The 13,639-nt window shown below is 33.6% G+C and overlaps 1 protein-coding gene across 3 annotated transcripts in view; it reads left to right on the top strand.

Annotated features, from left to right (window-relative positions):
• The window catches only part of LOC145258233 (uncharacterized), a 129,120-nt gene that overhangs the window by 78,333 nt on the left and 37,148 nt on the right, over window positions 1-13,639 (top strand). For all 3 annotated transcript variants that reach the window (XM_080116193.1, XM_080116192.1, XM_080116195.1), the window contains exons 9-12: window positions 3,556-3,701; window positions 6,371-6,551; window positions 10,228-10,368; window positions 11,830-11,953. In XM_080116193.1, coding sequence (XP_079972319.1) covers window positions 3,556-3,701; window positions 6,371-6,551; window positions 10,228-10,368; window positions 11,830-11,953 — 592 coding nt within the window. The remainder of the gene's footprint in view (window positions 1-3,555; window positions 3,702-6,370; window positions 6,552-10,227; window positions 10,369-11,829; window positions 11,954-13,639) is intronic.

Genomic DNA, 13,639 nt, shown 5'->3' with positions numbered 1-13,639 from the left:
TGAATAAAGGTTGTATAATAATATAATGGGGGTCTATGTTAATGTGGGATGGCTATAGGATGAACACACACACACGTTTTGGAAATGCCTTTTGACTTCAGCTTTTTTTATGGCAATTGTGTACTTGCATCCCCATAAAAATTTATTATTTAAATATTTACTCATAAGAAAATTGCAAAATAGTTTTTACTTGTAGATTTTCGTTTGTCAACATCTGTCAACAAGATAAACATTCTATTCCTTTGATTTAAAGAACTTTGTTCACTAAAACTAACAAAACATAAAATCCAAACGATAGAAAAATTCACGGAAGTTCTCGTAACAATAGCCAAAAAATGCATACCCAAAAATTCTCCTCCTGGAAAAAAAACAAACCATGGTTCAATCCAGAATGTAAAACGGCCATTAGACAGAGAAAGGCGGCCTTAAGAAAATTTAAAAAACAACCCACAACGAACAACTTAATAGAATACAAACACCAAAGAGCTAAAACTCGAAAAACAATTAAAGAATGCAAAAGATCCTGCTGGCAACAATTTGTCAACAAAATCAACATCACCACTAAACCCAAAACCGTCTGGGAAATGATTAGGAAAATAACTGGAAAATATAATCCGAATCCAATCAAACATCTTCTCACAAATAAACAGAAAATAACTGATAAAAAATATATTGCTAACACACTAGCTAAAACCTTTGCCGGAAACTCATCATCAAAACACTACAATAGACAATTCCAAATACTTAAGAAACATGAAGTACAAAATAAACTTTAACTCCAAAAACCCAGAGCCTTACAATGAAATCTTCTCCCTCAATGAACTAGAAACCGCCATAGAAAAATCCCATAACTCAGCTGTAGGACCAGATGAAGTGCACTACAGCTTCCTTAAAGAAATTCCACCAGAATCCTTAAAACTCCTTCTCAAAATTTATAATAAAATATGGGAAACAAAAGATTTCCCAACTTCATGGAAAAACGCAACAATAATCCCAATACCCAAACTGGGAAAAAACACATCAAACCCAGAAAACTCTCACAAGCTGCCTATGCAAAACATTTGAAAGAATGATTAACCACCGTCTTATATGGTATTTAGATGACAAAAAAATAATTTCTGAAGTCCAGTGTGGATACCAAAAAAATCGAGGATGTATAGACCACATCACTAACCTTGAAAATTATATCAGAGAAGCTTTTATCAATAAGGAACACGTAACATCTGTTTTTTTTTTTGATCTTGAGAAAGCATATGAAACCACCTGGAAACACGGTATCATAAAAGATCTCCACAACATCGGACTAAGAGGCAGATTACCTGAATTCATAAAAAACTTCCTAACAGACAGATCTTTCCAAGTTCGCATAGACTCAACTTTATCAGACCCACAAAATCAAGGAGTGCCCCAAGGCAGCATATTATCAACAAGTATCTTTAACATAAAAATCAATAACATTATAAAAGAACTCTCTCCTGATATACAAAGCTCCTTATATGTAGATGACTGCTCAATCAGCTACAGATCTAAATACGCTCACACTATTGAAAGAAAACTACAACATAACATAAATAAAATTATTAATTTTATTTATGTTATGTTGTAGTTTTCTTTCAATAATGGGCAATGAAAAATGGTTTCAAATTCTCCAAAACTAAAACAAAATGCATCCATTTCTGTAACCAACACAAACTCCACCCTGATCCAACCTTACAGATTGAAGGCGAAAAAATTCCATTCGTAAACGAACACAAGCACCTGGGAATCATTTTTGACAAAAAAATAAATTTCATTCCACACATCAATCACATCAAAACCAAATGTAATAAAGTATTACAACTCCTACGAGTCATTGCCCATACAAATTGGGGAGCTGACAAGAACACACTACTCAAACTATATAGAGCATTAATTAGATCAAAAATAGATTATGGTAGCTTCATATATCAATCCACCAGAAAGTCATATCTAAAAACCCTCAACACAATATGCCACTCCGGACTAAGACTAGCACTAGGAGCATTTCCAACCTCCCCTGTAGAAAGCCTGTATGCAGAAGCACATGAAACTCCTCCAATGCTCAGAAATCAAAACCTTGGTCTAAAATACTACACAAAACTTACAGCCAACCCCACAAACCCAGCACACAATAGCACTTTAAATCCAAACCGTAAACACTTTTTCGACCAAAAAGAAAATGCAATCAAAACCTTTGGACTTAGAATAAAATCGATTTCCAAAGAAGCAAGTCTACACATAACTAAAATTCACGAAGCTGTCCTACTCAAAACCCCTCCCTGGAAAATCATATCCCCTAACATCGACCTAGGTTTAAGTAAATATGAAAAGAAACATACTCATCCAATAACTTATCATGATCTCGATAAAATCAAAGAAAAGTATCCAGACCACACACACATCTATACAGATGGGTCTAAACAAAATAACGCAACAGCCAGTGCAGTAATACTCAATAAATCAATCAAAAAACAATCAAACCTTCCAAAAGAAACCTCAATCTTCAGTGCTGAAATACATGCTCTAATCCGAGCTCTCAAACTCGCCTCCAATAACAAAAAAAACAAATTTATAATTTTCCTTTCAGACTCCCAATCTACTCTAAAAGCGATTAAAAATAAAAAGATGTACAACCCCCTAATTGCAAAATTACTCCAAAAATTAACTGAACTAAACAGTAAAAAAGAAATTATTTTCTGCTGGATACCGAGCCATTCCGGTATTAAAGGTAATGAATTAGCAGATTCTGCAGCAAAAAACGCCTTAAATCTCCCAATCGATGCAAATTTTAAAATTCCATACATAGATCTAAAAAGACGTATCAGCGCATATACAACAGAGAAATGGCAAACCTACTGGAATGAACATCCTAACAATAAACTTAATAAAATCATGCCAAAAATCAAAAAACAAGAACAAAACATGAAATTAAACAGAAAAGAAGTCAAACTAACAAGAATAAAAATAGGCCATACTCACTTAACCCACTCATATCTCCTAAAAAAAGAAAGCCAACCCATCTGTATACCTTGTCAAACACCACTCACAATCAAACACATATTAATTGAATGTACTGATTTTGTAACAATAAGAAATCGATTCTACAAAGAAAACAATATTAAAGAGTTATTTGATAAAAACAATCCCCACACCATACTCTCATATCTTTAAAAAGAACCCTTTATACAACGGTCCTGGATATGACCTAAAACTATATCCGATGGTGAGGCCCCACCTTGCGGGCCTTAGGGAATGTAGAGCCACCCTTTAATTGCCATTGCTCCCAGGTCCATTCTGACCCGGAGTGGTAGTACCTGTTAGGGTCCCAACTATGGGTTAAATAGAATCTGACTTTAAAAAAAAAATATATATATTCCATTAAAAATCGTTCCTCAAAATAACTAGATTCGGCATTAAATAACCTGAAAAAGGTTGATATGCCGTAAAACAAAAACAACCAACCAACCTATTCCTTTTACTATTTATGAATCAGACTTCACCTTAAATCTGTTATATATTCTTATATTTCTTCTTCAGAGTTCATGTTGTATTTGGTCATGTCATAAATGGTACTGAGGTTGTTAAAGAAATCGAGGACCAGAAGACTGACAGCCAGAGCTGCCCTATTGATCAAGTCCGTGTGGCCAATTGTGGAGAACTTGTACTGCAAATGAAACCCAAAGGTAAATTCTTTGTATGTCTTTAAAGCATGTAGTCATACGGTAGTTTCCCCGCTTTTTTTTATGCAGTCCTTTGCATTATTGTTGTATTCTGCAACATCTTTCAGGCTGCACAGATGAGGTGTGAAGTCACTTTATATAAAGAATTAAAAAGAATGAAACATAATTATTGCGAAGAAAGATGTCTAATTATCTTGAAATTTGTGGAATTTTCACAGGTCGTTTTAATCTCTGTTAATATAATTTTCAATTTCACAACTTTAATGTCTTGTTTGTTGCTTTATAAATTCTTAGAACCATTGATTATCATCTTATGAGATTCTGAGGGCATATAGGTACATGTAGACAATTGTTATTGATTTCAAAATACTCATCTCTTCTAACTTGTCATATTGTTCAAATAATGAAAACGTTTATGTGAGCATATACCAACATGTAAAGCGGGCATTTAACTGAATATAGTGATGATGATGATGATTATATTGTTTGTATTATGATGGGTACTCTATCTAGTAACTAGATGTTGATTGCCTTCATCTTCGTATCGAAGTTGGAGACAGCCAATGGACTTCTTTCCATATGCAAGCTCTCCATACAGATTTTTGTCCCTGCAATTCCCATTGGGTACGTATTGCAACTGCTGCATTGAGAGCAAACAATATGTCTCTGATGAGAATTTGGAGTACTTTTGTCATGGCTTTAAAGTGGGCGTGGTTAAACAGATAGGTTGAAATGTCAGTAGCATGCTTTAGGAGGACTGAAGATCCGAAAGTGTTGGAGCAAGAATAGTTTTACTTGACTTTGCTGCAGATAGTTAAGGGGTTGGAGGAGCTCCCACAAAACTGAACTAGGACTTTTAGGCACTGCAGCCTTGGTGGGCAGTTAATCTTCAGGAGAATCTTGATCTGGCTGTCTCTACTGATAAGGTGAAATGGCTTGGTGAGGTCTATGAAGGCAACATATAGGGGTATCTGCTGGTTTCTGCATTTTTTCTGGAGTTGGCAGAAAGAGATAATGTTTGCCATTAGTCTTTCCATTTGAAACCTACCCTGTGATTTGAGATAAACATGTTCTGTTGTCTTCTGCAGATGAATCAAGATGGCCCAAGCAAGACTTTGCTGATAATGATGAGCAGGGAGATGCTTCTGTAGTTGTTAGTTACTTCTCTCTTATTCTTGCAGAGAGATCATAGGCAGAAAACTTTGTGCAGTAGAAGCAGAAGAGTATTCTTGCAGTGCTTGATTGAATTTGGTGAAATCCCATCATTAACTGAAGCTTACTTAGTTCTCCTATGGTTGGCTCTGCAGCCAACTTCTTTGTGGTTGGTAGATACTCCATAGCATCAAGAACTGAGAGGGATGGGACACAGTGTTCTGTCCAAGTGTAAAGGTCAAAGTGATGTTCCAGCCATCTTTCCATCTGCTGAAACCTTTCTCAGTGAGGGAGGATTTGAGAGGAACTGCCTTGCTCTGAACTGGTCAGAGTGCCTTCTTAATTCCATCGTATATCCCTCTCATGTTGCCTGTATTGGCAGTTATCTGAATGTCTTTGCTCAGCTTTATCCAATTCTTGTTGGTTCAGCGCATGGCAGTTTGCTGAGCCTTGTTTGTAGCAGCTCTAAGAATCTGCAAGTTTCTTTCGCTAGGGGATCATCTGTATTCAGCAATAGTGCGCTTGGCTTCTATGAGACCTCATGAGTATCACCAAGAGACCATATATTGATGCTTAATTCTGAAGTAGGAGTCAATGATATACAGTTCATAGTGTGTGCAAAGCTCCAGCGATCGTTAACCATTTTTGTTCATTCTGTTCACCCCAAACTGTCCTAGACAAGGTCATGAGTATCCACTTTCGCATTGAAGTCACCTAGGAGAACAAGGTGTTTCTTACTGGAAAGGCTGCTGATGTGTACTTTGTATCTATTGTGGAGGATAGTGTGGAGCAAGCATTGGATACAGTAGAAATAAAGTGGAATTGCAGATCGGTTGAGAGATGATGACCAATTTATGTGCAAGAAGTATTAGACCACGAAAACTCGAATGTAGGTATTTGGATGGCGAGGCTATTGAGGTTGATCAGAAGATTTGTTAGCTTGATAATACTATTGAAGCAGTGGGAGGAGCAGGTGCTAGCATGATAGCAAGAGATAAAAATAGATGGAGTAAGTTCAAGGAATTTCTGCCAATCAGAGTGTTACTATTGTTGACTAATGGAAGAATTTAGTAGGCATGTGTGCGTAGTGTAATGAGGTATGAAAGTAAAATCTGATTAGTGAGAATTGAGATTTGTGACATGAGAATGATGAATGTGCAATACATTTTAAAGATAAGCTTTGATGTCATCTGAGGAAGATTAAATGTGAACAGTATAGGAAAATGTGTGCAGAATAGGCTACTTTAAAGGTATGGCTACGTTGAAAAAATGAATGAGTGTTTCCAGATGTAGAACAGTTGAGATGTCAGGTTCAATTCATAGGAAGGGGCTGAGGAAAATCTGGGAGAGTGATAAGGATTGACTTGAGAAAAAGAAAGATAAATAATGACCTGACCAGAAATAGGTTGGCTTGGAAGTCAATTTCCAAAAGCTGTCCAATACATGCCTACTTATAAAAAAAAAACATTAAACCAAATATGGTACTGATGATTAACATACCGTATTAATTTCTTTTTCAGCCAAGAAAAGGAAACGTGTGTCGGAAAGTGAATCTGCGTCCTCCTCATCGTCATCTTCCTCATCAGATTCCAGTGCGTCATCTTCAGAGAGTGAGGCAGAGAAAAAAAAGAAGAAAAAGAAAAAGAAGAAAAAATCAAAGAAGAGGAAAAAAGAAAAGAAGAAAAAGAAAAAAGAGGAAAAGTAAGTGGTTTTATACATTTTTTTTTTCATTTTTTTTTTTATTCTGGTATTTGTTGTGATGCTGCACAGGTTGCTGAAAAAAATATCATCCCCAAAAAGTGTGTGTGTGTGTGTGTGGGGGGGGGGGGGGTAATTTTTTTTTTTTTTTGAAACAAAAGTTGCTTGTTTTATTTGAAACTAAAAAAAAAAAAAAATGGCAGATGCATATTATGTATTGTAAAAACTAACTTCACATAATTTTCAATGCTTTTTTTGGATTAAAAAGTAGGAGTCAGATGCTTTAGCTGTTTATTTTATCCAAGTTTTAGGATTTTTTTTTTTTTTTTTTTTTTTTTTACATAGGCATCACCACATTATCAAGGCCCAGAGGCCACTCAAGGATAAGGGTTAAAGAGTGTACAGTAGAAATTGGACAATATAGTAATCATTAGTAATGAAAATTTGGTAAATTTGATAACTTATATGGAACGGCTCATCAAGAACTTATTTACTTTAGACTTGAAGACAACCATATTGTAGTCAGCCGGAAAGCAGGAAAACGGAAGACAATTCCACAGGTGTGCAGTTCTAAGAAAGAAGCTTTGTTCATGGAATCTACGTTTAGGTTTAGGCACAGATAAAGAGTGGGGGAAATTATTGATAGTGTTTACAGCTAGACGAGTGTTTCTTGTGAAAGTTTGGCGAGGGGGGACCATAGATTGAAGCTCAGTTGAACACTTTCCATGAAAATAACGATACATCAGAGACAAACTCGCAACATCTCTTCTGTGAGATAGAGGTTGCAAGAAGGAGAAAAGGACATCTCCTACGAGGCTACGAAGTCTATTTTGAACTCTGAAAGAAGAATAAAGACCTGACCAGAAATAAGTTAGTTTAGAAGTCAATATTTTAAAGCTGTCCAATACATGCCTGCCTCATATAATTTTCAATATTTTCTTAGAAACCTATAAAGATGGTATGAGATAAAAGTATGAATTCTATACTGTACTGAAGTGGCACTATCCCTAGGCGGGTTGAACTGGCTTCCTCTGAAGAAAGGAGTTTTATGAGAGCATGAAATTCACAAGCGATTTTCAGTTGCAAGTATATCCCCGTCGGGTTTTTGCAGCTCTTGTAGGGAGGTGTCAACGTCCTTTTACATACAGTGCACTGTATTCCCAAATGGTCACCCATCTGGTATTGACCAGGCTCAATATTGCTTAACTTCAGTGATCTAATGAGAACTGGTGTGTCAATGTGATGATGCTGTACATATAGAAAGTATGAGTGAGAACTGTTTCACCAAAGAAAGTTTTTCCAGTGTCTTTATTTAATTTTTACTTGCTAACTATAAAACTGATTTGAAATGGTTGGTTATTTTGTAGTTTTAGTAGCATTTAAATGTGAATAGTATTCATTGGAATCATGGTGATCCAAATCGATTAGTAACAGGCGAGATTAGCTCGTATTATTTACTAATGAAAAATTTCTAAAATACTTTCATTATTTTGTACACAATTTATTTTTTTATTACTCATTCCTAACAACGGATGTTATATATTGGGTTATTTATCATTGGAACTGTCTGCTTTGCCCCTTTTTTTGCTAATATTGGATTGTCAACTCTATTACTAAATCTTTGGTTCTTTCTTGTTCACTAAATAAAACAAATGGAGATTTTTTTTTTTAATAGTAAATATATAGTAGTATATTCTGACTTAATTTCATGTTCTGGAAAGAAAGAAATAACTTGTTACGAAATGCATCTCTCCTTCCAATCTCAAAAGGATGGACATTGCTGAAACCTGTCTATCTCTAAGCGTAATCTGTTCTCTATCTGTTCCATATTCTTATATCAAAATACCATTACCATGGATTGTTTCAGTTAAGCCTTCTGTTTACCTGTGTACCGTGTTTAGCTTCTAATCTTTGATGGGGCTCCGTTAGATATGCTAGGGCAATTTTGGAATCTTGCTGTGGGCATGTTTTGATGATTATTGTTTAAAATTGTTGAGTTCCTTTTATTAGTCTCTCAACAAAGGAGAGATTAGAACTAGTAATTCACTCCCATTCATTCGCACTTTTCTCAATAATTACGCTTTGGATTTTTTTGAAATTTTGCACAAACATTAGTCATGGTGAAATTAAATTTTTGCCAAACGGATTTTCTGGGATAATTCTGGTTGCTCCCATAAGGGCCATTATAGGGGTAAAATTACCCCCAAATCGTTCATCTGTTTGTTCTTTTCTCAGTAACCACATCTCAGATTTTTTTGAAATTTTGCACAAACATTAGTCGTGTTGAAAGTAATTTTTTCACTTGTGGAGAAAAACCTTGCATGCTCGGCTTGTTTTTATGAAAAGTTTTTTTCACGTTATTTATCCTTATTGAGGTTCATATTTATAGTTGTAATTCGTTTTGAAGTTGTGACCAGCAATACAAAGATTGACCTCTGAAAATTAAAATGTTATGAAAATCAGTTATTGTTTAACACTTGTAGCGAGAGAGTGTGCAATCTGTTCATGTGAAACAAAACATTGATAAGTAATAAAGAGCCACACTTGTAAATAAGATGTTTGGAGTTTTTGTCCACATTCTATGTTTTGTATGCCATGGAAGTTCCATTTTCTTTGGAGGTCATGCGATATATATTTGGCAAAGGCAACACAGTTAAAACCAGATATAAAAGTAGCGTTTATTTGATATTAGCAGGGAGACCTCGCTGCCTGGGATTGAAGGATGATCAATCAATGTTTTACACTCCCATATTTTTATTGTCATTGAAATCAATGAAATCGCCCATTTTTCAATCAAATTGATTGATCACCTACTCTAGTTGGGGACCTATCGTTATGCACCGGGAGGAAGCTTCACATGCCTCCCTGTAGGGACTCCTTGTAGTACATTGTACTGTAAAAAACCTGTTGATTTTATAAAATTATTTTTATATGTAATGGCTTGAATTAAAGTTTAAAATGCAAAAGTCAAGTATCATGATTCAATTCTGCTCTAAGCAGAAATATTCATTTCGATCGAACTTCTTTGGAGGTTATGTTATATTTGGTTGGGGGCAAAGACAACAGTTAAAACCAGTAATAAAAATAGTGATTATTTGATATTTATTTTATTTTTTTAGAATCATGAGTGTTTTTTTAATTTTTTTTTTTTATACTAAAGTCTCTGTTGATATTCTATATTGTTCTGTGTACTATGGTTAGCTTCGTTTTTTGATGAGGTATGAGTTATATAATATGAAATAGGAACAGATTTATTCTTCCATTAGATAATTCTCTTCAAACATTGTAACATTTTCCATTAAATGTTGACTTATCATTGAGAACAAAAAACACACAAATTTTGTCACTCACTTTATTTTCAATGGTGTAAAGTCTTCTCACACTTCCAAATATCACGAGAAGGAGATCTTGCACCCCCTCTCTCATTTCTCTTATGAGAACTATGTCAAAGACATGTCTTCACTGCCTAGTCCCAAAACTCATTCTGACATTTGTTTCTATTTTCTAACTATTCAATAGTTTTGTTTTCTCTGCATTCTTCTAACTGGCTCAAAAATCACTTGTTTATTTTTCAAACTTCAGAATAGACCCCTAGTTTGGGAAACCAATGATTTCAGACCCCACCCCCACTCGGTTTTTTTTTTTTTATTATCAACAAATTTATTTTCTTTCTTTTTAGAAATGCTGAAGAGAACAAAAGTAAGGAAGCTGCACCATTGTCTGCTGTTCGCCCAGAAGAAATTCCAGATGTGCCTGCTCCCAAATTTCTCTACAGAGCAGGTCCGCAGCTTCCACCTACGTCTTCATCTGAAAAACAAAAGTAAGCAGTTTTTTTTAAATTCATTTCAGATGACTGGAAAACTGGTTTAAACAAATTTATTTTGAGGTACTTTTCTAAAATCCAAATCATATTGGATCAAAATTAGAACAAGAATTCTAGGCATATCATTATATCTTAGTTTTAATCTTCGTAATGGAGGCATGTTCTATTAGCGGAATTTTATTTATTCTGGGACGAGTATTCTTCCAGTAAAACGTTTCATGTAAAATTTGTTGCCATTCTTTTCTAGTTGAGAACATACTGCGTGACTAGAAGTCTTTTTAACAAGACTTTAGTCAGAGTTGACTTTAGGGTTCTTTGTTATTGTAGCAGAATCTGAAATATTGAATTTCAAATGAAACTAATGGTATCTACTGAAGTGTCATGTCACAATATATCCAAACATCACAAAATGAACAGGTAGAAAATCAATTATTAATGAAAATAGTTTTGAAGACAATTAGTGAAAATGAGAACACTGTGTCTTTTCTACAAATATAAAGGTTTAAAATTGTCCATAATCATTCTACAAAATAAAAATAGAAAATTTGAAAAAAATATCGTCTACAACCTGTATGTGAAAATATGAAATAATGACTATAGTACTTAACTAGAGGCCTACCTGGCATTGCCCAGTTATTAATGAAGATACACACGCACCCAGCTCTGAATCATGCTTTACTATTTTTATTTTTTAATTCCTATAACCTCTTTCATATAAATTTGGGTATGTGTATATGATTATATATTAATGTGTAAGATTCACTTTTAAACTAATTAACCAATCATTATAAATTTTGGAATATGGCTTTTTGGCTTAAGATTGGTTAATTTGGGCTATATTTAGTTTAATTTGGTTGTACACAGAGCAAAGAGAGGATGAAAAAACCTTTGTGAAAATTATTTTTTGTGAAATTTTAACAAGTATTAGACCTCAATTAATAAATATTCCCCAAATTTCAATTTCTACAACATTTAAACAGTTTTTTAGCGGCATAATATGGATGCACACTCATTTGAAAATGAAATATTTCTGGTTTACGTTAAATAAGGTTGAAAGGGGACATAGAAATGCTGCAGAACTGTTCAGAGAAAGGGTATCTAAAATGGGTATTCTTTTGTAATTATAAATAAAATAAAATGGGGATACCTGTTTTGTCCTAAGTGACAGTTGTTAATTTTCCAAAAATATTAGTAGAACTGGCATATAAACTTTGTGGATGTGCTTTAGATATCTTGTTTTTTACTTTTTTAAATAAAAGGGAAAATATTGCTAATATTCATGTTACAAAATTGATTAATAATGCAATCTCTAATGGTTTTCCTAACTTGCTAAATTATTCTGACCTGTATGTGCGTTGCCTTGAAGGTGACAAGACTTTATTTCTTATGTAAAAAGTTTTCATCTTTACTACTTAAAAATCTTTTCTTTTCTTTTTTTCTTGTCATTTTGTTCTTTAGGAACGAGGCTTCTGCTCCTCCATCATCATCAAATCAAAGTTCACGAAGACGTCCAGAAAGTAACTACGACAACCGGACAAAATATTCCAACACAGGACGTAAGATCAAGGGCAGGGGCAGCTTTGTAAGTATTTTAATTCATTTTCTCTTTTTGTCACCAAAGTCTATGATTCAAACCGTTTTGGAGTCCTTCTGAAAGGGATGATTTCAACAATGCTGTGGAGGCCTCTTTAATGTTTATGCATAAATGTTTTTATCGGTAAAACATAATAAAAGACCTATTACTATGTATATATGTTAATCTAGCTTAAACAAAAATTCTGTTAAACTTTTATGCTTTAAAACTTTCATTAAAATCAGATAGTTTTCTGAATTTAGTGAATAACTGAATGAATAACTTGGGTTGTGTAACGGTGGTTAATGTGTTCTGGGATTTCAGATTTGAGCATGTGGGCAACATGATAGAAGGCTTCAAATTCAAAGAGGAAAAAAGTTGAAGAAAACACCTTAAAGATAAATGAAACCTTCCACAAAGTCAACTAAAATAACAATTCACCAAGTAGCACAAAAAGATTAAAAAGAAATTGAAGTAGCAAAACTAAAGCTATCAGCTGAAGTTTTAAAAAAAAGAAGTCAACTCAAATGGGTGTAATGTGAATTAAAATTGCATCTTTTCTAAAAATATCATTGAATAAAGCTTTTTATTTTTAACTATTTTGTTTTGAATCTTAAGTTATTTTATAATTTCAATATAAATCATTTTATTAAAATGATCTTCATTATATTTCACAAAAGTATAGCTTTGTTGCTAAAAAAAATTGTTTTTACGATTAACATTTTATGTGAACTTTAAAATTTAGATATTATCAGAACTTACTACATCTTATTATTTAGATTCTTTGGATTACTGTTCTCATCTTGAATGTCATTTTTACAACATTTTGGTCGATTTAACTTCCAACCTTCTTCAGGTGTATTTTGTTGAACTCGGGAATCTAAATGGAATTTCGACATCCTCTCATTCCATCAGCTATGACTGAATAGTGGTCCTAAGTAATGTACAATTGTAATTTTTTGGTTGCCCACACTGAGAATTGAACCTTCAACCTCCAAATATCACTTTAATATATTTTTTTAAAATTTTTTATTAAAGTACTCTATTCACTGTGCCTCGAAGAAGGTTAAAGGTTACATCGACCGAAACGCCACTACATCTTTGTTTTATGTCAGTGAATCCCCGTAATGAACTGCCATATAATTACATCTTTCGATACCAAATATTTTTATTTATTTATTTATTTTTTAAATTGTCACGTTTATCTCTGTCTTAAAAAGAGCACATATCAGATTATTTTTGAGAGAGGAAGTTAGTGATATAATCAAATATCAAGAAAAGGAAATGATATTTAAATAGTAAAGATGAGTTTTAGAAAAAAGAACTTTGTCACCTTCAAAGCGACTAACATACATATCAAAGTAATGTTGCAAGCTATGGAAGCCATTGGAGATTGAATAATTAGGAAGAAAAGAGTTGATAGTTGAGGTGCTTGAAAAATAATAACCCGAGGAAACGATCATGTTGCTGATTGATGTTTTAAATACTAGTTTATTTACACAATGAACAGGGGAGATGGAGGTCAAGACATGTATGTGAGATTGAATGTATAGCAAAATAAATGAAAAAGTGGAATGATTGCAAAGTATAAAAGACAGATTCTAATTAAAAAACAAAAAGACATTTGACTAATATTTTTTTTATTAACAAAAATCTTTATCAACGTGAATAAAGACAACATTATTCAAGCAAACA

The sequence above is a fragment of the Euprymna scolopes genome, chromosome 33, assembly GCF_053919585.1.
Source record: "Euprymna scolopes isolate OS-2025 chromosome 33, ASM5391958v1, whole genome shotgun sequence".
In the NCBI taxonomy this organism is placed as follows: domain Eukaryota; kingdom Metazoa; phylum Mollusca; class Cephalopoda; order Sepiida; family Sepiolidae; genus Euprymna; species Euprymna scolopes.
Note: the sequence above shows the minus strand (reverse complement) of the source record. Positions and strands in the feature narration are given on the sequence as shown.